Source organism: Scyliorhinus canicula, chromosome 6 (assembly GCF_902713615.1).
Source record: "Scyliorhinus canicula chromosome 6, sScyCan1.1, whole genome shotgun sequence".
Classification (NCBI taxonomy): domain Eukaryota; kingdom Metazoa; phylum Chordata; class Chondrichthyes; order Carcharhiniformes; family Scyliorhinidae; genus Scyliorhinus; species Scyliorhinus canicula.
Window position 1 is genome coordinate 117,399,081 of NC_052151.1, and position 22,364 is coordinate 117,421,444.

The 22,364-nt window shown below is 44.2% G+C and overlaps 1 protein-coding gene across 1 annotated transcript in view; it reads right to left on the reverse strand.

Moving 5' to 3' along the window:
• Positions 1-6,810: 6,810 nt before the first annotated feature.
• LOC119967938 (XK-related protein 6-like) overlaps positions 6,811-22,364 on the reverse strand; it is an 85,407-nt gene continuing 69,853 nt past the window's right edge. Inside the window, exon 4 of the mRNA XM_038801036.1 lies at positions 6,811-8,318. Coding sequence (XP_038656964.1) covers positions 7,354-8,318 — 965 coding nt within the window. The 3' untranslated portion in view covers positions 6,811-7,353. The remainder of the gene's footprint in view (positions 8,319-22,364) is intronic.

Below are 22,364 nucleotides of genomic sequence, written 5' to 3' on the forward strand. Positions count from 1 at the left end.
TGATTCATGATTTACTAACTAGGTCCTTCGACTGCTGCAATATTCGGGTTGCTTGCATCTTTTACATCACGCTGCAGCACATTTTCTTGTGTATATAAAGATATAATAGTATTACATATGATGAAATATGATGACACAAAATACTAATTTGCTTCAGTGATAAGGAACATAAATGTGGTGATTATCAGATGGTAATGCGTGCCAGAGTTAGGATATCTTAAAGTGCAATTTACCAACCAATAATGCATACCATATTGTTCATTACCACTATTATATAATGCCTCAGAGCATTAAACGTCATTTTATAAAAATAAATCATACTATTTCTGTCATTAAAAAAGTACATCAATTTAGTGTGTTTGGAAATTTAGCACCCTTGCAGTTTGCTGTTTCAAGGAAGGTATGCTTTTCTGTTTGCTAATACACACCTTTCAGCCAATCACACTAGGCAATATAGACGTTGGCATTATATAATTAAATTAAATTGTTGTAACCCCTTGAGTGCTGAAAAGACCTTCTCATTGTGCACTTTCATATAAATGACAGATTATTTTCAATAGAGCAACATTACATATACTTTTTGACTGTCAATTGAGATTTAATGATACCAAGGTTCTTTGTGGCAGGTGGTATTTCGATTCTGAAAGGAAATGGATCTATTTTCTCAGTACACAAAGGGTTAGCTTACTAAAGTTGCGTAAAGATATCATACTAAATATTCTAGTATAACGAATCATGACTATTGTGCTAGACAGTCCAGAAATAAAAAGGCAGATTTTTTTTTTTTGTTAGTGATAAGCTTCATCTTGCTTGAGTTCATTAGACTCCCCAGCAAACAACAGTGCACCACAGTCTGAATTAAAAAATATTCCTCAATAATGTGGACAGATATTTCACTACATTAAACAATGGCATACTAATTTCACCAAGTTGTGTCTTATACACAATGCATTTTTCTTACCAGAAGAGAAGATACAGCTTATTCAAGATAAAACAATTGACATAATGGCACCAATTTTGACTAGAACAATGCTGTCTCTTTAAAAACAAATACTGCAGGTTCATTAATTTAATATATCTCACTTCATTTTCTTGTAAATAGATGATAGCTGTAGCCAATGTCCCCCTTGAACTTCTGTGGTGTGAAAATATGTTCCTTTCTAAAAATAATATTTTACAGTTAAATTATGGTAAGTATTTTACTGAATCCTTGAATCCTTTCTTAAGATATATTCAAAAATGCTTGAACATAAAGCAACATTTAAATAGTGAATCAGGATTGTATTTCTGACTGTATTCACTGTGAACTGTTCTAACGTGAGTTTGTCTCATCAAGCCGTTACATTGGTTTGGAATCATTCAATATAATTATCTGGATTTTGTGGTGGTAATGATGGCAAAACTGTCAACATTTGCCATTATTATTCTACTGAAGCTGACACTATATTCTGGAAGCAGACATGTATAATAATACAGAAAGCGAGAGATTGCTGTCAGGAAATCTACTCTTTTCCAGAAATACCTCTGACTGCAATCATAAAGGAAATCAATTGAATGGTTGAGAACTTACATTCTTATGTTGTTGATCTCTCGTGGAAAGAAAACTTTTGAAAATGTTGCACCTGGTTGAATGAGATGTAATTGGGATTTTAATAGTGCACTAACTTCACAATTATTGCTAAACACCCTCACTGGCCCTGAAAAAACAAGTTTATATTTGTGGAATGTCACTTTCTCCATAACGATAAAAAGTTTCACATTTAAAAAAAATGTTTCAGCTTTTAAAAGTTTGTTTATCTTCATTTTATCTTTCCTGGTGGCGTGAGGTGGCTAAAATGGGAAATCACATTGACAAGCGGCGGGAATAGAGAATCCCAGCGCCAGCAAATGGCGCACTGCTGAGAAACATGTGTCTGGGAGATCAGAGAACCAAGCCCCAGATTTATACTACCATTGGGAAAGGGGAAAACCATGTCCCAGAGATTGCATGATCTTTGTGGGAAGCTTTTTTCAAGGTCAGTGATATGCACCCTTGCTTCACTAATGGCTACAAAATTCAGGCCTTTGGGGACCTTCGAAGAAAAGGTCAAATGGCATAATTATCAACGTGATCGGTCATATCATGTCACACATTGCAGCTGCATCTAGAAAAAGAAGGCTAAAGGGTAAAAATTAAAGAGTAGGGGATAAACTGATGCTTTTTTTCGATGGGAAGATTGGCCTGAATCACTGGCCGTTTGCTGGCGGGGGGGTATTCTCTGCTCCAGCTGGCAGTACACCCCTGCCCACGGGTTTCCCAGATACGTGGGGTGGCTTCAATGGGAATTCCCATTGAGAGTGGCGGGAACAGAGAATCTCGACACCAACGAACTGCTGGGAGACATGTAGCTGGGAGACCGGAGATCTCATGTACCGTGGGATCAATGCTGTGAGTTCTGCTAGGTTTCCATTTGAATAAATAATTTAGCTGGCGGCACAAGGGGAATGATATCAAATTAGGAGGCATGGCAAATAATGAGAAGTTTGAAAGGGGTGTAGAGAGTTTAACAGGGTAGGCGGGTAGGTGGCAGCTTTGGTTCAAAACAGAGAAAAATGTGCAGTATATTTTTAGTGAAAAGAAATATAATAACTTTGAGCAGTAATATTCTGAGAAGAAAAACTGTAAGGTCCATGCATGTAGAGAGGAGATGGGAAAGACCATTGGATTTAATTTTCATACATAGTTGGACTGAATATGAAAGGAAGATAGTGGTGTTGAATACATTGATTAGGGCACAGTTGAGGTTCTGAGTACTAAAAATAGGAAGGATATTAGAAACATGGGAAAAATCATTCGAATAACGGCAGGCGAATTATATTATAGTTATGAAGAACTGGTCATGAAACTGAGAACACTAAGAGTTGATATAATGAAGATATTCAAAATGAGGAAATGTTTTTAATGGTTAAATAGTGAAACATAGTGTTGGAATTATATGTTACAATTGTTTACTGTGGCAGAGACTATGGGGGCGATTTTGAGCCTACACTCGCCATCCTCGGGATCGGCGACGCGAGCGGAAAATCCCTCAAGAATCAGGAAAAGCAATTCACGTTGGAAAGATCTCATTTTCCGATTTGCCCCGCCCCTCTCCGGCGACATCATGAGATTCAAACCCACAAAGGGTGTGAACCTCATTTTAATAGTTTTCATTGATTTAAATATTATTACCATCCACCCGGAAAATGATCCCACCATACTAAATACTCACACCTCGCTGATGAGATATCACGTCAGCATAGTTTACAATAGGTTTGGCCAGACATGAGACAGTCGACGAGATCCCTACAGGGGCACAGAGGTAAGTATAGCCCCCTGGGGGGATAGGGACATGCTTGGCACTGCCCCCTGGCAACATGGCAGTGTCCACTTATGCCATGGGACAGTGCCAGGGGCTGGCCCTAATGAGAGCTCCATGCATTGATTTGTGATACGGGGCAGGAGGTGGGGGGGGGGGGGGGGGGGGGGGGGGGGGGGGGAGTGCCAGCTATAATTCTGCTGTGTTGGTGGGGAAGTTCAATGCGGGTAGTGGATGTGGGGGCGGGAAGGGAAAGGGGAGCAGAATGCTGGAGATGATTTCCAATGAGAGGGGAGGGTGCCCCTCATGCCTTTGTGATGAGGGCTGTGGGCCATTAGACAGAAGTGCTGATTGAGGCGCCCTTTAAAGTTGGTGCCCTTATCTCTCTGGAGTTGGTTGTCGGTTCTATGAGGCCCCATCTCTCCAGGGTGATGGCGTAAACCACACCCACTCATCTTTTTTGTCTAAGAGGCTCAAGATTTGGCGAGAAAACTGGTCTGTGCAACAGGAGAGCTCCACACCAGTTTTCTATCTGAGGCTGACTCTGCTAAAGTGTGGTACGATTCCACCCTACAACATAATTTAAAGAGAATTGGAATATATTTAAAACAGAAAAATGTAAAGGGATATAAGAAAGGGATGAGAAATGGGATTGATGTAGGTAGATTCAGTTGAATAGTTCACACCAGCAAAGGCTCAGTGGAATAATTGCCTGATTCAATGCATTAGTCCATAACAGGTGGCTGGAAGCAAATGGTCTAACCAAGCCAATTGCTAGAAAAAATATTTGGCATCCATTTGGGGAAAAAGATTCTGGAATAGAAACAATAGGTAAATGGGACCTCTTATGCTATTATTTGTCGAGAGCTGACACTACAATCTGGGGAGAGCCAATAATTGACAATGGACTACAGTTAGAAACAACATAAATTGTCATCAGGAATGGAAAGGCATAATCTTGCAGGATAGTATAGAATTATTTTATACAGGTACATCAAGCAGTTAGGAAGGTAAATGGTATGTTAGCCGTCACTGCAAGAGTACAGAAGCAAAGATGTTTTACTGCCGCTGTACAGCGCCTAGGTGAGTGCAGTGAAAGTTCACCAGACTGATTCCTGGAAAGGCAGGATTGGGTCGAATGGGCTTGTAGTCACTAGAATTTCGAAGAATATGAAAGGATCTAATTAAAGGTACACAATTCTGACAGGTCCGGACATGGATAGGCAGGGACATTGTTTTTTCTGACTGTGGGGATTTAGAACAAGGGGTGGGAATTACTGGTCGCCGACGCCGAAATTGCGTTCGGTGATCGGCCGGAGAATCAACGTTGGTGCCGAAATTGGGGGCGGTGCCACTTTCGTGATGCTCCACCCCTTCCAAAGCGCCATACTCTAGGCGTACATCGCATGCCATATCGACAGCCTCAGAACGTTACCTGAGGCCCTCCCCCTGATGATTCGCCCCCAACTAGCCGAGTTCCCGACGGCGTGGGTCTTTTATGCTATTATTTGTCGAGAGCTGACACTACAATCTGGGGAGAGCCAATCCGCGGTAAAGGGGAACTCCAGCAGGGGCTGGGGGTACTGTTGAGGGGTGGTCTGGGGGTCCCGAACCTGGCCAAAGTGGGGACACTATTTGGCAGACCGGGTCTGCGCGCAGTCGGCGCCATGTTGCATGGTGCGGATGCTGCAGGCCGCCGCTGTTCGCATGCATGGCCACGGACCTAGCAATTCTCCAGCCGTATCGGCAGCTAGAGCCGGGTACTCTACGCTGCCTGCCTGCTCGCGCCCCACCAAATGAGGATCGGTGACCATTTTGTGCCGATATTTCGGTCATAAAATGCCACCGATCCAAGGCGGCGTCAGGAAATAGCCTGGACATTGGAGAATCCAGCCCAAGGTGTTGACCTCGGGACTCTCTTCTGGGATGGGGGTCTCATGGCTGGACTGCCCTCTCTAGCCCTGGCAAATCTGAAGATCATGCATGGCATGGAGGATTCAAGCAGCTCTCTGATCAAAATCTTTATTCTTGTCTATGCACTGTGAAAATGTTATTGTGGCCTGGTCACTATAATATCCATGCTCTCTGGAGACCTGGAAGGCTTCCAAATCACAGCAGCATTCCATTCCACCCCTCCAAAGGAAAGTACACCCCTTTCTTCCCACTTTCACACCTCAGATGGTGAGAAAGCAGATTCCCCACTCCAGCAGCATTGTGACATGGGCAGCATAATATTTGGGTGAAATGGCCCTGTTTGTAAGCTCCATTGCACATTCATTTTAAAAAAAATGGTGGGCAGGCACCAAACCACCTATAATACTGGAATCCAATGTGTGGATGGCGGGTTTGTGAACTGACATCATCACGCTGGATTTTATACATGCCTGCAGTCCTGATTTCCTGAATATAAAATCCCAGCCAAGAACTATAAAAATCTCCCTTTTGATAAACCAAACATGGGAGATGTCCTTTACTCAGATACAAATAGTTTGTATAATCAAATCTTGTTCAATATATTGGTTATTTGAAGTATATGATAGAGGGAGAAGGATAGTTTTAAGGATAGTTGGGAAACAAACTGAAATGTTTTTTTTTTAAATTGGAGAATTTCTATCATGCCAGATTGCTTGGAATTCAGGAGGGCCGACAAATGTGAATGTGCTTTAGCATTTATTTTTCAAGTAATCTCAATGAAGCACCTGTGAGATCTGAAAGAAATTTACTTCAAGGAAAATTTCATTAACCTAGATTATTCTGACATATGCAACAAAACTATAATGTCCATTGAGTTGCACTAGGGAGCTGTATATAACCAAATGTCTAAGCTGTATCTTTGCTGCAGGGTGACTAGCATTGTGATGATTGCCATTTGAGACATTGCTTCATAGTCATAAAATCTCAATCCACATTATCCAAAGAAGCCTTTAAGTCTCCTAAGTCAAAGCTATCTGGGAATCTCTGCACCAGAATACACCTGAGCTGCACAAGGAAGTCGTAAGAGTAACCCTTTTCCAGAAGATTGCATGCACGTTCCTCATGCAAAGGCCTGATTAGGCACACAAGGGCTAAAAAGAAAGCTAAGTGTCGGAGGTTGTAAATTGGCTTATTGAATCTCACCATATGGCTTTGGCCAGAGTATCTTGGCCTGTCCGTGTATGGCAGACAGTTGTGATAGATTGAGTATGTATAAAAACCTGTTATATAACACTGTTGCTTATGTGATTGTAACCAATTAATCAGGTATATTCAGGTAAAGAAAAACTCCAGTTTTTCCCATGCTGCAAGTTATAAAATTGATAAATTTTCTGCAACTATTTAAATTAAAAAAAGCACTCTGTAAATTACAAAAACAAACAGCAATATTTCAGTTAAAAAAAAACTATATGTCAAGGATCTGATGCGCTGTACTTGACATATGGTTGCACCTTGAACGGTAATAACAGATTGCTATTACTTGAATAAAAAGCTCACATACATAAAGAAACATACAGTATTTACTTAGAAACATCATTTTTTTTTGCCAAGGATGGGATTGTGGAACTGAAAAAACCCCACAAGATCACAAAACCCTGAAAGGGATTCAAAATTGCACCACTTATAAGTTTTCTTGTGAATAGATGTTGTATGATTTGCTTTTTCAGTCCCACCTACCATCAGTCCTTAAATGCTCTGCATACAGATGAATGGAGTGTATGTATATGTGTTATGTATGCTGTCTCTGTGTCTGTATGTGTTATATATGCACCAGTATTTGTGACTTTTTAAAATAACTGCTGTAAATTCTGAATGAAGATTTCTGCCATTAGATATACAGTATAAATACTGTATCTTACTGTGTAAAAAGATTTTTTTCACTTTTTTGTTACTTACAAAACATATAGAATATCTTTATATACAGACAGCTACCAGGAAAAGGAAACCATACATGAGCTTTGTGTTTTGGGAGTTGTATGAGAGTGTCTGAGTGCCTGACGTAAACATAATTACTTCTTTGTCAGTTTCAATGGATGAAGCTTTAAAATGAAGATTCATACTGTAGCAGCTCATATACAAGTGGTCCATCTCTATACCTAATTCCTACAGATGTGGGAGTTACATACTGTAATATATTAACAGTTCTCCTCAGCCTTCTGTCTACGAAGTGGGCATCCCAGGCAGGGTATCTTTTCCTTGGCATGTCAATCTTGATGATTGGTCCCTCCGGTAGGTAGGGTCGGCCTGATGGTGTAAGTGGCACTGTGGGTCGCACTTGGAATACAGGCAGGCAGGTTTCTGCTGCGTCCTCCTCCTCCTGATCACCTGCCACTCTAGTTGGTGTGGTCTGGGATCCTCTAGGTGCTGCGGGCGTTGCTGCCATGGCCTCCAGCTCTGGAGGCAGAGGGATCCCCCAGAGCAGTTCAGCACAGCAAGAACTGGCAAGGATCCTGGTCCGTGGTCCCATGGGATGAAGTATGCCATAATACAGGAACATGAATGCTGCTCCAGCAACAAAACTAACAAAAACTGTACACAGTGCAGTTATGGCATAAAAGTCAGTGGTTGTGGGATCTCTGTAAAGATACCAAAGAAAAGTCAAGGCAGCGTTTTCTGTCAAGATTACAGTATAATAGGCAAACATTCGATATCGTGTCCGGCCTTCTTTGACATTAAACCAGCAGAATATGTACACGATCCCTATCACCATATTGAACAGAATCTCCTCCCACTTGGACATGCAGAAATCTGTTCCTCCATGAATGATCCAGAATGCCATAGCACACCAGTGCACAACTACAAATATTCCAAAATATAACTGAAAAATAGATGCAAACAATGCAAACGAAATGACCCTGGATGATATGGTAAACAAACGCCAAAAGATGTGGATTAGGGCACCTCTGTAGCTCATGCTTTTTTTGTCATCCCTGGAGTCCCGCAGCAATTTGTGGTATGAAGCTAGCACCCAGGCAAGGGACATCAGGGAGGCCATAGAGGACAAACCTGGCATGACAGAGAGAAAACATGGTTATAATAATATTTGCAGTATTAAACTATCTTTGGTTCAAGCGAACTTTATGATAAAGGGTGGAACCATAATGAAAATCTGTGCACAAACCTAGAAATATAAACCTACATTAATAACCCCAATATACTTGAGACAACCACATGTTTGGTAAGTTCAATGTTCTTGATCTAAGTGAAACTGTCTCATTAAGTAACATAAAACCATCTCATCTGCTCTATTTTTCAACATCTTTTGACAGCACCTTCCAAACCCACGACCACAATCATCAAGAAATACAAGAGCAGCAGGTACCTGGGAACCCCACCACCCGGAGATTCCCCTCCAAGTTACTCACCACCCTGACTTGGAAATATATTGCCACTCCTTCACTGTCACTGGGGCAAAATTATGGAACTCCCTCCCAAATAGCACAATGGGTGTATCTCCACCTCGGGGACTGCAGCAGTTCAAGAAGGCAACTCACCACCACTTCTGAAGGACAACTAGGGATGGGCGATATATGTTGGCCTAACCAGTGATGCCCAATCCCGTAAATGAATTTTTAAAATCTTTGAGGTTTTGTGAACAAATCCAGTAACATTAGATCTGTGTATCAAAAGTAATTCATGCAAAGCTGGAAATTTGAGAGGAAGGGATTGAATTTATAAATGGTGGGCGTAACTGAATTGTGAGAATAATAAACATCAAAATGTTTTAATTAAATATGCTTTTTGAATTGTTACATTGCCTTTTTTTACATAAACTTTCGAGAATAAAACTTTCCAGTTGTATTTTAAATGTCGATGTTATATTGGAGAAGTAATGAAGAAGTGTGATCATCCCAAAGCAGTTATTGTGACTTGAAGAAGTGTGATCATCCCAAAGCAGTTATTGTGACTTAAAGAAAGTGAAACAAAATGGATTACTGCTGCCAATTATGCAATTCAGACTATGGGCGGGATTCTCCGACCCCACGCAGGGTCGGAGAATTGGCGGGAAGCGGCGTGATTTCCGCTCCCGCAGGTCTCCTAATTCTCCCGCCGGTAAAAAACCGGCGTTGTGCAAATCCCGCCGGCAGCCTGTGAAAACAGCTGGCTGCCGGCGAGATTTCTTTTTTTAACAACTAACCTTAAATCTCCGGCCCGGATGGGCCGAAGTCCCGCCGCTGGGAGGCCTTCTCCCGCCGCCGAGGTGTACACCACCTCGGAAACGGCGGACTCAGCGGCGCGAGCGGGCCCCCGGGGTCCTGGGGGGGGCGGGGGGCGATCGGACCCGGGGGGGTGCCCCCACGGAGGCCTGGCCCGCGATCGGGGCCCCCCGCTCACTCCGCGGGGCAGTGCCGTGGGGGCACTCTTTCTCCTTCCGCGCCGCCACGGCCTCCGCCATGGCGGACGCGGAGGAGAACCCCGCATCGCGCATGCGCCGGCAGTGAGGTCAGCGGCCAGCTGCCGCTGACGTCACTGCCGGCGCATGCGCCGACCGCCGAAAGCCTTTCGGCCAGCCCCGCTTCCGACTGCGCCGGGTGTTTGCGCCAGTCTACCGGTGCAAACTGCTCCGGCGCGGGGCTGGCCCCCAAAGGTGGGGAGAATTCCCCACCTTTGGAGGAGGCGCGACCCCTGAGTGGTTGGCGCCACTCCCCTACGCCGGCACCCTCCGTCACGCCGGGTAGGGGAGAATCCCGCCCCATATATCCAAATCAAGGGCAACAAACTTAAAATTAAGAAACGGGCTGTCATCATGCCACACCATTATCCTGAAATATGAATATCACATGTATTATTGTTATGAATAATAATAATCGGTTATTGTCACAAGTAGGCTTCAATAAAGTTACTGTGAAAAGCCCCTAGTCGCCGCATTCCGGCGCCCATTCGGGAAGGTCGGTACAGGAATTGAACCCGCGCTGCTGGCATCGTTCTGCATTACAAGCCAGCTGTTTAGTCCACTGTGCTAAACAAGTGAAACACACTGCAGCCATGATAACTAGTGTTGGTACAAAAATTAATATAAATGAAATAAAAAGTTAGACTAGTTCATCCTGTGAGATACGAAAATAGAATAAAATGATTGTATGACTGCTAATTGTAGAATTGAGACAACATAGCTAAACCACATGGAGTACAGTCCTACCATTCATGGCATTATCTGAACCCTTGAATTAAACTAAAACACTAATTCCATCTAAAAACTCTTATTCTTTGTATATCTAGTTCTCAGAAAAAACTGCTTTGGTTCAAATATAGAATATCATAACATCTTCATACCAGTATCATATTAAATTTAATGCAAGGCTGCATTTTGATAACTTGATTGATAAAATATGGAAGTTATCTGGTACTTCAGTCGGTAGCAATGTTTCCATTATTTGTCTTCTGCAACAATTATGTCTAATTGAAATTATAAAATAATTATAAAATAATATAACCAGTACCAGTAAATTAAATTGTAATTTCTGTAGATTTTGCATTGCAATGCATTAAATTTTATAATTCATGTGATTTTGTTTGACAAATGACCTTGGTAAAGTAGAAAATAAGATAATATCACTATATCTAACCTTTTTAAAAACTGTAAAGCACATAGTAACTGTGATTTATTGCATCTAATCTAGAATCATACCTCTTCACATTTTAATCCTGAGCATTGAATTAATTATTAAAAATAATTTGAGAAAAGTCAAGAGTTAAAACCACAAACTAACAAACCATCTTAAATGGTGATAATATAGAAAATATTATGGGTCTATCTATTTCTATAGATTAGTTTACAAAGTTGCCAACAATTATTTCTAAAGTTGGAACTCTTTGAACTCTCCAATTCCAATGAATTCTCATAGCAGTTATTATTCTTGATTGTAGCTTGATAGCACAATAGTTAAAATGCTTTTTTATTTATTAGCAGATTATGAATTTGACTAGTGCTGTATCTACAGCCTATCTTTTAAATTGAGACTTGCACATTCACAGATGATCGGCAACCATTGTTATAATGTTATAATCTTCAAATCAAACATTTTCATGGAGACACTGATAACCTACTTTCTGTCCTGAAGCTGCTGGGAGATGATGGATCAGAATTGTAAACAACGCAACTGAGCAGCGGCAAAGACTTTTGCCCTCAGGGACCATTAAAAGTATGCATTTTGGGTTCCAGTGATGTCCTGGGGACCTCACTGTAATTTTAACTGGTTACGTGAATGGGAAGCTGCAGTGAGTTTCCCAGAAGATCAATCCACCGGGGATGTGCATTGGGCTCAGAAGAGGTTCAAAATGTTAAGCTGTTTTAGCATTTGTTTTTATTTTCCTTTGGAGCTAGGAGGAGTAGAAGTGCCTCTCTGGGCCCCAACATGAGAATTTTAGTCCCCAGGCTATTGCTGCCTTTTCAATCATTTCTCCCCTTAGATTGAACCTGGCAGCCAATCCTGACATCCATCAGGATTGTGGTGAGCAAGGTTCTGGAACAGATGGAATCTGTAGGAAAGACTCCATGTTCCCCAGTGCTTAAGTTAGAATTGTAGCTTTAATTGTTTAATTGACTACGCTTATTGTTTTACAGATTATGCACGCACACACACACACAAATAATATATATTTTTTTATATAAGGGGATACAGGTGGCACTGTGGAGTTTGAGGAGAAGTGATTGTAGAACACAATAAAATTGGAGTTGAAGAAGTCAAGGTTTGCTTTCTAGTTCTTATCGCAGAGATACCAACTCAAGATTAACAATTGTAGCAGAGGATGGTTGCAAACTAAGATTTCTTCAAATGAATGATTGTATTCTGAATTCTAACCTAGAAGAGTGATTTTGATAAACTTGGAAAACTAATGACTGAATCCAAGGTAGAGAAATGGCGGGTATGACAACTAACATTGTTTGATGAGTGCCAACCCATTGACCAATGGAGGAATGAATGCTACTGGGAAGGAATATTTGCCTTGGAACCTTTTTCTGGGACACGCGTTATGTTCTTGCGCAACAAAAAGAAGGAATGGCACAGCACTTCGATTACCATAAGAAAGCAAAAGTAAGATGCAATGCATTCGATGCATTGGATTCTGATCAGTTGGACTTTAATGAAGGTTTGGATACATTATTAACTTTCATAAAATATACTAAAAGAATGACAAGTGCTTCTGAGGCATTGTCATATTTTGACAGATTTAGGAAGTCAGAGGATACCTTCATAGAAGAGTATATAATGCATGGTAGCACAGTGGGTAGCACTGTTGCTTCACAGCTCCAGGGTCCCAGGTTCAATTCCCAGCTTGGGCCATGTCTATGTGAAGCTTGCACATTCTCCCTATGTCTGTGTGGGTTTCCTCTGGGTGCTCCAGTTACCTCCCGTAAGTCCCGAAAGACGTGCTTGTTAGGTGAATTGAACATTCTGAATTCTCCCTCTGTGTACCCGAACAGGGGCGACTAGGGGCTTTTCACAGTAACTTCATTGCAGTGTTAATGTCAACCTACTGTGACAATAAAGATTATTATTATGGAATTTAGCAGACAGCAAAAATGTCACCTAGAAATCCATCAATCAGTACTGCCATCGAAATTATTGAACTGTGCTAAAGTTACAAATATGGAAAGGCTTCGGGTTTTGAAAGGAATTACATTTTCAGAAACACACCCTGTTAGAACAAATATCAGCGGCTCTAAAAAGGTTCCTGGGAAAATATTCTTTCCGAGCAGCATTCATGACACAAATGGACTGATCAGCGATAAGACAGACTACAGAAACATGATCGGCCAGAATTCTCCCTTCAGGGGATTAAGTCTCCATGCTGGCCGGAAAACCGATGCCAACCACTCCGGGGTCAACAGCTCCTGAAGTTGCGGAATTCTCCGCATTTTCGGGGGCTAGGTGGACACCAGAGAGATTCACACTGCTCCAGCCGTCGCCGTTCGCGCATGCGCGTAACGGCCAGCATGATTCCGTGCATACGCAGACCGGCCGGCATATTTTGGCGCATGCGCAGGGGCTTCTCTTCTCCGCACCAGCCATGGTGGAGCCATACAGGGGCCGGCACAGAAGAAAGAAGTGCTCCCAAGGAACAAGCCCGCCCGCAGATCAGTCAGCCCGATCGCGGGCAAGGCCACCGTGGTTGCCAGGTCGCCCCCCCCCCACCCCCCTCCCCCCCGCCGAGGACCGCCCACGTGTACTCACCTGCCAGGTCCCGCCGGTGCGCGAGTTGAGTGGTTTACGCCGGCGGGATTGCCCAACACTGGACGGCTGCTGGACCCATCGGGGCCCGGAGAATCGCCGGGAGGGCCGCTGCCAATAGTCCCCGACTGGCATGGCGGAATACCCGCCCCCTGCCCGAAAAGCGGACGCTGGAGAATACGGCAGCCAGCGTCGGGGGGGAATTCGCGCCGCCCCCCCCGGGGATTCTCTGACCCGGCGGGGGCGTCAGTGAATCCCACCAAATGTTAATGGGATGGCAAAGTGGCCTTGAAACAGGCCTCAAGCTTCAAAATGCAAGAAAATACTGCGTTCGAAGCGGACGGGCGGCTCTACCACTTTTTAAACGTTCCCTTCGGTGTCACAAACGGGGTCTCGGTCTTCCAACGTGAGATGGACCGAATGGTTGACCGATACTGTTTACGGGCAACCTTCCCGTATCTCGATAATGTCACCATCTGCGGCCATGATCAGCAGGACCATGGCACCAATCTTCACAAAATCCTCCAAACCGCAAAACTCCTGAATTTGACCTATAACAAAGAAAAATGCGTGTTCAGCCATCCTCGGCTACGTAGTGCGAAATGGAGTGATAGCCCTGACGTTGAACGCATGCGCCCCCTAATGGAGCTCCCCCTTCCCCACTGCTCCAAGGCCCTGAAGCGCTGCCTCGGGTTTTTCTCTTATTACGCTCAGTGGGTCCCCAACTACGCCGACAAAGCCCGTCCTCTCATCCAAACAACCATTTTCCCTGTCGACGGAGGCCCGCCAGGCCTTCAGCCGCATCAAAGCGGATATCACAAAGGCCACGATGCACGCCATCGACGAGTCCCTCCCCTTCCAGGTCGAGAGCGACGCGTCTGACGTAGCTCTGGCAGCCACCCTCAACCAAGCGCGCAGACCCGTGGCCTTCTTCTCGCGCACCCTCCATGCTTCTGAAATCCGCCACTCCTCGGACGAGAAAGAAGCACAGGCCATAGTAGAAGCTGTGCGACACTGGAGGCATTATCTGGCCGGCAGGAGGTTCACCCTCCTCACAGACCAACGGTCGGTGGCCTTCATGTTTGACCATGCACAGAGGGGCAAGATAAAAAACGACAAGATCTTGCGGTGCAGGATCGAGTTATCCACCTACAACTACGACATCTTGTATTGTCCCGGGAAGCTAAACGAGCCTCCTGATGCCCTGTCCCGCGGCACCTGTGCCAATGCACAATTGGACCACCTCGGGCCATCCACGAGGACCTCGGCCACCCCGGAGTCACCCTCTTCTTCCATTTCGTGAAGACCCACAACCTGCCCTACTCCATCGAGGAGGTCAGGACAGTCACCAGAAACTGCCACATCTGCGCGGAGTGTAAGCCGCACTTCTACCACCCCGAAAAAGTGCATCTGATAAAGGCTTCCCGTCCCTTTGAACGCCTCAGCATGGACTTCAAAGGTCCCCTCCCCTCTACCAACCGCAACACGTACTTCCTCAACGTGATTGACGAGTACTCCCTTTTCCCGTTCGCCATCCCCTGCCCCGACATGACCACAACCACCAGCATTATAGCCCTCCACAGCATTTTCACCCTGTTCGGATTCCCCGCCTACATACACAGTGATAGGGGGTCCTCCTTCGTGAGTGGCGAACTCCGTCAATTCCTGCTCAGCAAGGGCATCGCCTCAAGCAGGACGACCAGTTATAACCCCCGGGGTAATGGACAGGTCGAGAGGGAGAACGGCACGGTCTGGAAAACCGTTCTGCTGGCCCTATGGTCCAGAACTCTCCCAGTCTCCCACTGGCAGGAGGTCCTCCCAGACGCCCTCCACTCCATCCGGTCTCTACTCTGCACTTCTACAAATCAAACTCCTCACGAACGCCTTCTTGTCTTCCACAGGAAGTCTTCCTCAGGGACCTCACTCCCGGCCTGGCTGGCAGCCCCCGGGCCCATCCTGCTCCGGAAACACGTGCGGGTGCACAAATTGGACCCGTTGGTCGAGAGGGTCCAGCTGCTCCACGCTAACTCGCAATATGCGTATGTGGAGTACCCCAACAGCTGACAAGACACGGACTCTCTACGGGACCTGGCGCCCGCCGGATCCCCGCCATCGCCCCTGGCACCAGCCCCCCCCACCCTCCCCCCCACAGGCTATGGCGGGACCCACCAACCGCAACTGCTCCCTGCAGGCGCTCCCCTCCCTGGCCCACCAACCCCCTCACCTGCGCCACCTGGCGGACTAGACGACCCCCCCACCCCCCCCGGCCCGGCCCGCGCCAGCGCCGTCTAAGGGTGTTGAAACCTCCACAAGGACCGGATCATCGCTCCCGGAGCCATGGACGCCCGCATCTCCATCAACATCTCCGACGAAGCTCCGTCAGTCGCAGAGGACGTTCAAGGCCCCCGACCGTCTGATCGAGTTAATATGAACTCTTAATGGACTTTTTTCTTCTTCTCTGTCTCTGTAAAAAATTGCCATGTTGATAACACAACACACTGTACATAGTTACGGGCCAGTTGGCAGCCGCCGTTGGAGTGAGGTATAGTCCCATATCACTAGTCATACTACCAGTAACATTGTCCCACCCGCAACGGACTATCAGTCATGACTGGACGCCGAAGCACTGCTCCCCCCCCCCCCCCCCCCGGCCCGGTTCCTTTCTCAACAATGGGTGAATGTGGTAGTATGACTAGAGGTACTACGGTACCTGGGAGTGTAAGCTACCATTGGTGGAGAAGACTCGCTGCTCATTGGCCCAAGTGTTTGCATTTCATTGGTTGGGATGTAAGGTAGCTCCGCCCAATGAGGCGGGGTATAGGAACCCGTGTTTCCCAGCAGCCAACTGTCTTTCTGTACTCGAGCTGCTGGGGAAACATCTTGTTGATTAAAGCCTTCGATTCGGACTACTCCTTCGTTTCAGTAGTTATTGATCGCGCATCACCGGTGCTGGGCCCAGTGAGGCCGGCAACACTATTCAATGTTAATTGGCCCACTTAATGAGGCCTCACGGGCTTCTTGCTGCAAATGAAGGCTTGCCAGCAGATTCGCTGGGACCGCGCTAACAAGGTTGAGAAGCACTTAAGATGCACTTGCTCAGACAATCTCAACCAGCTCGCAACAATGACAGCCAGGGTCCCAGGTTCAATTCCCGGCTTGGTCACTGTCTGTGAGGAATATGCAAGTTCTCCTCGTGTCTGCATGGGTTTCCTCTGGGTGCTCCGGTTTCCTCCCACAAGTCCCGAAAGACGTGCTGTGAGGTAATTTGGACATTCTGAATTCTCCCTCTGTGCACCCAAACAGGCGCAGGAATGTGGCGACTCGGGGATTTTCACAGTAACTTCATTGCAGTGTTAATGTCAGCCTACTTGTGACACTAAAGATTATTACTAATTGTTAAAGAGGGGTGACTTTTCCTATAAGGAAGAGAATGTGAGGGTGGATTTTTTTTTAATTGTGAAGGGGTAATAGTGTGCATTTATTGTAGAAAAAAAGATGTATTAATTTGTGTTCTGGAAATTTACATCAAACTTAAAGATTAATTTTTTTTCTTGAAGGGGGGGAATCTGTTAAGACGGGATTCTCCGGTCCCCCAACCACATATTTTTCGGTAACCCGCCGTTCGCTGGCGGTGGGATTCTCTATTCCCCACCACTTGTCAATGGGATTTCCCATTGAAGCCACCCGACGTTGTTGGGAAATCCGTGGGCTGGGCTGCATTGCTGCCGGGAACAGAGAATCTCAATAGCCAGAGAATTCTGGCCTTAATGTTCCCCAGTGCTTAATTTAGCATTGGAGCTTTAATTGTTTAATAGGCCACACTTATTGTTTGATAGATTGCACATAAAGGGATACTGGTGGCACTGTGAAGCTGGAGGAAAAGTGATTGCAGAACACAATAAAATTGGAGTTGAAGATGTTAAGACTTGCTTCATAGTTCTTATTGCAGAGATACCACTGGAGCTTAACAAAGTTAACCTGTAGAATTGAAAATACTACGGATCGTTTTGCTCTAACTCTTGAGCAGCATTAACTGAGGTGAAACAGTAGGTTTGGAGACAATGCAGTGAAATGATTTGTCTATCATTCCTCCTGGTAGGAGAGGGACGAGAACTCTTTACCATTGAGAGTGGTTGATGCAGATCGTAGATATACATTTAAGGGGAGGCTTGATAAGCATAAAAGGGAGAAGCAATGCTAATTAAGATAGGATGGGAGGAGACTCGGGTGCAGTTTAAATACCAACACGGAATGAATGGCCGATTTCTGTGCTGTATTTGTTATATAATGGGATATCATTTACATTTACATTTTGATCATCAGTAAATTCAGAAACTAAAAATAGCAGGAGATGTACAAAATGAAACCATTGAATTCATAATAAAACATTTGAAATAATTATTCCAGGGTTATTAACTGTAATTATTGATCATTCTGCTTTACTGTTCAATTTTATTATTTTGCTGTCCGACAAAATTGTTGATATTGTATGCTTTCCAGCAAGAACTCAAAAGTTAAAGAAGGGAGCGTTCTTCTAATTTTATTAATTTTATTTTATTAATTTAATCTATACTTTCAGGTATTTTCTCCCTAAATTATTCTGTTTTTTCTTTCTAAACTATTCTGAGTTCTTTCGGCAAGCACTTTGGAAAAAAATAGACTCTTTAAACTGCCTCTGGTCAATTTTCGAACATAAAACTGAAACTGGATGAGTTTTCTTGTGCACAATACCAGCAAGCGATTCACATTGAGATGAGATAGTTTATCCAATGTGCAAAATCAATTTATTGATTTTGTTTCTTTGGTAATTGAATGACACAGTCACTGTGCCAAAAAATAAGTCTTTTGAAAATTTGACCCTCATATTTGCTGAGGTTGCAGAAAATTTATATCCGAACAAAGGAAAACTGAGCAAAGGAATTTCCATATCCAGGAGCAACAACAAGTATCCTTTCTTAGCACCAATCACAAATAATAGCTTCAAGAAACTGTGTCGCAACAATCTTACTAAATGTTTCATTGAAGAAAAATTCTTTAAAGAGATATTTTCGGTAACTTGTACTGAAACTGTTTCAATAAAACAACTGCAAGTGCTGTGTCTGCTTCTGTGGTACAGGTATGTGTTTTAACTCTTTGATAGTAAATCCTGTCTATTCTTGGTTTGAAATTGCTCTTGAATTTTCTTGTTCAGAAATGTTCATTTTTCTTTTATATTGAATTTGTAGGATTAATTGTAGGATTATTCCTGCCCTTTTCCTACTTCTCAGGGGTTCCTTACAAATTCCCTTAGCTTTGCTGACGCTGTCCACTTGTTTTCTAGCTTTCTCCATAAATTCTTCTTTTTCTTGTCTAAAAATTTGAACTTTATTGTCCTTTCTGACCAATTTTTTGCTGGAACTGGACCACTGAATGAATTCCCGCAATTTCTTTTTTGATCTTAATATGATTGGTGAAATTCTCCGTTTGGGAGACTAAGAGGTGAATTCTTCCGCAGCGGGGTTCTCTGTTCTGCCGGCAGCGTGGGGTGGACAAAATGGGAAACACTGCTGCTGGCGACGGAGCGTCGCCGAGGAACATGTGGCTGGGAGGCGGAGAATTCACACCCTAAGTGTTGACGCCGGCACTGAATTGCATGCGGTTCGCATTCCAGTTGGGGATGCTAGATGTGGAACAATTCGGGACATGCTAATAGGCCAGCACTCAGTGTAATTATGATGTAAGAACAGAGTTGTGCTACTTATTTCTGTGTTAATTCTCACCTAACTGATTTGTGCTGGTTTATGTGAAACATTGCGGCATATGAATTTCCTCAATCATTTATGCCACATCCAATTTGCATCAATAATAGTTGTGTACTATCCCTTCCAACCTGATTTCTTAAATTTTGGCAAAACTGGAGTTAGCTCATTCGTGAAGTGGGCAATTTCAAATTGTTTCAGCAATTCACAGTCAGATCTATTGGTTGTGCCCAAGTATTACATTTTTTTGTTACCACCCCACTCCATCAGGATCCAAGATGTGGTGATACAGGTACAGCTTCTCACTGCAGGTTTTAAGTGTCCTGACCTCAGGAAATGCAACTTTCTTTGCTCGGTTATCAGAAACATATCTGTTTCTCCTGGCTCCTCTTACCTTGGAGGGCTTTGCTCCTGATCCAAATATCAGAAGCTGTTAGAAAAGAGGTAGCGGCCATAAAATTGGTTTCACAGTCCTATCTGTCGTGTTATTGAACCTGGGGTAACACGGACTGCATCTGGATGCAGTTAGACTGAAAAGCAGACACCAAACTTAGACATTGGTTCAATACGATTTATTGAACTTCTGTAACAAGGCACACAGCTTGCTGTGGGTTGACACTCTACTACTCTAAATGTGCTAACTCTAACTAACTAGACCAGACTAGCTCTGATCCACGTGTAGAAGATGCTAATTGATATATACACCCTGACTGTCACTACAGTTGTCACCAGTGGAAAGAGACGGAGTGCTGATGCCTCGTGTGTTTTATAGTAGGAAGCCCCCCTCTAGTGTTCTGTCTAGTGATTGGTTGCATTCTGTCCTGTGTGTTGATTGGCTAACCTGGGTGTCTATCATTCCCTGTCTTTACCTCATGATGTGCATGAGTGCATATTATGACACTATCTACACAATAAAATCCTGACCAGTATAAATTCCTGCGTTTGCCAATTGATTCAGGTGGGTGATTCAATTGTCCAACTTGAAGACAGCAGGTGGGCAGAAAAAGAGCAGCAAGCGGACACCTTAATTTTAATGTCTGTACTGCCAGATTCCCACTGGGAAAAGGGAGTCAAAATCACCTCTCAGGTCGAGCAGCAATTCTCACTATTCTCAAAACAAACTAGACCAACAATGATGATTTTATATTACGGCTGGAATTCTCCACCCATTGGGATTCTCCCGTCAGCAGGGTATGGCAGTGTGGGGTTGCTTCAATGGGAAGTCCCATTGACAAGTGGCGGGAGTACATAATCCCACCACCAGAGAACAGCGCGCCACCAAGGAGCACGCGGCTGGGATCCCACAGAATACAGCCCTACAATGGTTTTTAAATGTTCCTGACAGTATTCATTCAGTTAAGAGTTTCATATCGTCTGTACCTGCAACATTTTGCTTCTGCTTCAATTTAAGTATGTTAATTGATATTAAGCATTAAAGAGCAAAGGGAGTAAATGTATAAATAATTTTAGAATAGACCAGATGACATTAGCTATTGCTTTATTCAAACACTAGTTGACATGATTTTCTTTTCATCGCATCATATCATTTTTATAAAGTTTAAAGAGCTGGAATTTCAGAAACTTCAGTTCATGACAGTTATACAGACCTTATCCTATACTTCAATTGATTTATGACTCTCATGCTATGAGTTAAGGCCCTTGCAACAGCCAAAATGTATTAATTGTTTGAGAATTGTTTGAATTCAGCACTGAGTTCAAAAGACCGTATCGAGTTTGGATTTTCCTCCTGTGTGAATCTCTCAGTGCGCGTTTTCCTCTACCAGCAAAAGGGGGACCTGTTGCAAATGGGGATGTGACTTGCATACCTGAATCCCGCCTGCCGTTTTTAAAGGTCTGCAGAATTCTCCCAACTCTACGAAAATCTGCCTCTACGTTTAGGTTTCGATTACAGAAGGGGCTAGCTAGCAGCTTACTAAATGGCTTAGATCTAGCAGTATACATTGCAACATAATCTTGCCTTTTTGGAGCTCCTCGTTATCTAAAATGAGAAACAACATTGTGCAGTAATTCCTTTCATTTTAGGGAAATTCTCTGAACAAAAAGTAGTCTTAGGGGAGCAAAACCTATTGACAAAAAAGAAATCCAAAACATAGCCATGAGCCTCTCTGGATGCATGGAGGTAACAAAAGTTCTACCCATTGGGCAGAGAGCCAGTGAAAGCCCTGCATTAATATAAACAGAAAATGCTGGAAAAACTAACTGGTCTGGCAACATCTGTGGAGAGACAAACGGAGTTAATGTTTCGTGTCCAATTTGACTCTTCTTTGGAACTGAGCCTGGGCGAGGGACTCTTCTTCGGAGAGCCCAGTGCTGCCTCTTTGGGAAGGTACACAGTATAAGTGCCACTCAACCTTCTCCAGGATCAAGGACCCAGGGGGCAAAAAGGCCTGCCTGCTGAGAGCTTCCAGCCAAAAAGAGGCTGGCATCCCTATTGAACAGCAGCACCCCTGGGGAGGTGGGCCAATAGCCACCTGAAGCCTCGTAGTGTTGCTCGATCCTAGGACATAGATGAGTAATGGCGGAAGGCTGTACTTTGGAGGTAAGAGGGAGACAGTGGTATCTGCAGCAAGGGCAGGGGGTGGCTATTAGCAGGCCTTGCTTCCTGATGCCAGTCCCTTGAGCACGTACTGGTTGTGTTTGATGGGGACACCCCTTCCCACCTTCAGAAGCCTGCAAGCAATGCATAATGGATTTGCATGACCTACTTCCACATACTGAGCCCCCTCCCTCTCCCCCCATTGACACTGCAGGGTGAGGTCTTTAAGCTGACATTAATTGCATGAAGGGCCTCAATTTGTGGAGGTGATAGTGGGGGTAGCTGTCCACAGGCTTTCCCGCCAGGGACTTAGTTGGGGTTAAAGTGGGAACTCGCCATTCTTCCACCTGATTAAATTCTGCCTCAACAACACATTAGTTAACAATGCTAGCAAGGAAGATTCTGTTAAAACAACTATTTTAATTTAAATAATTGACTTAGTAACAAACAGAATCTGCTGGCACAGCATTTTGGAACATGATCAAAACTAGCTTGGATGTTCAAGGGTAGTATGGCTAGGGTTGTGAAGCTAGCTGCCCGCTGTTTTATATCGCTTCAACATTCTCACAGATATGCTTATCTG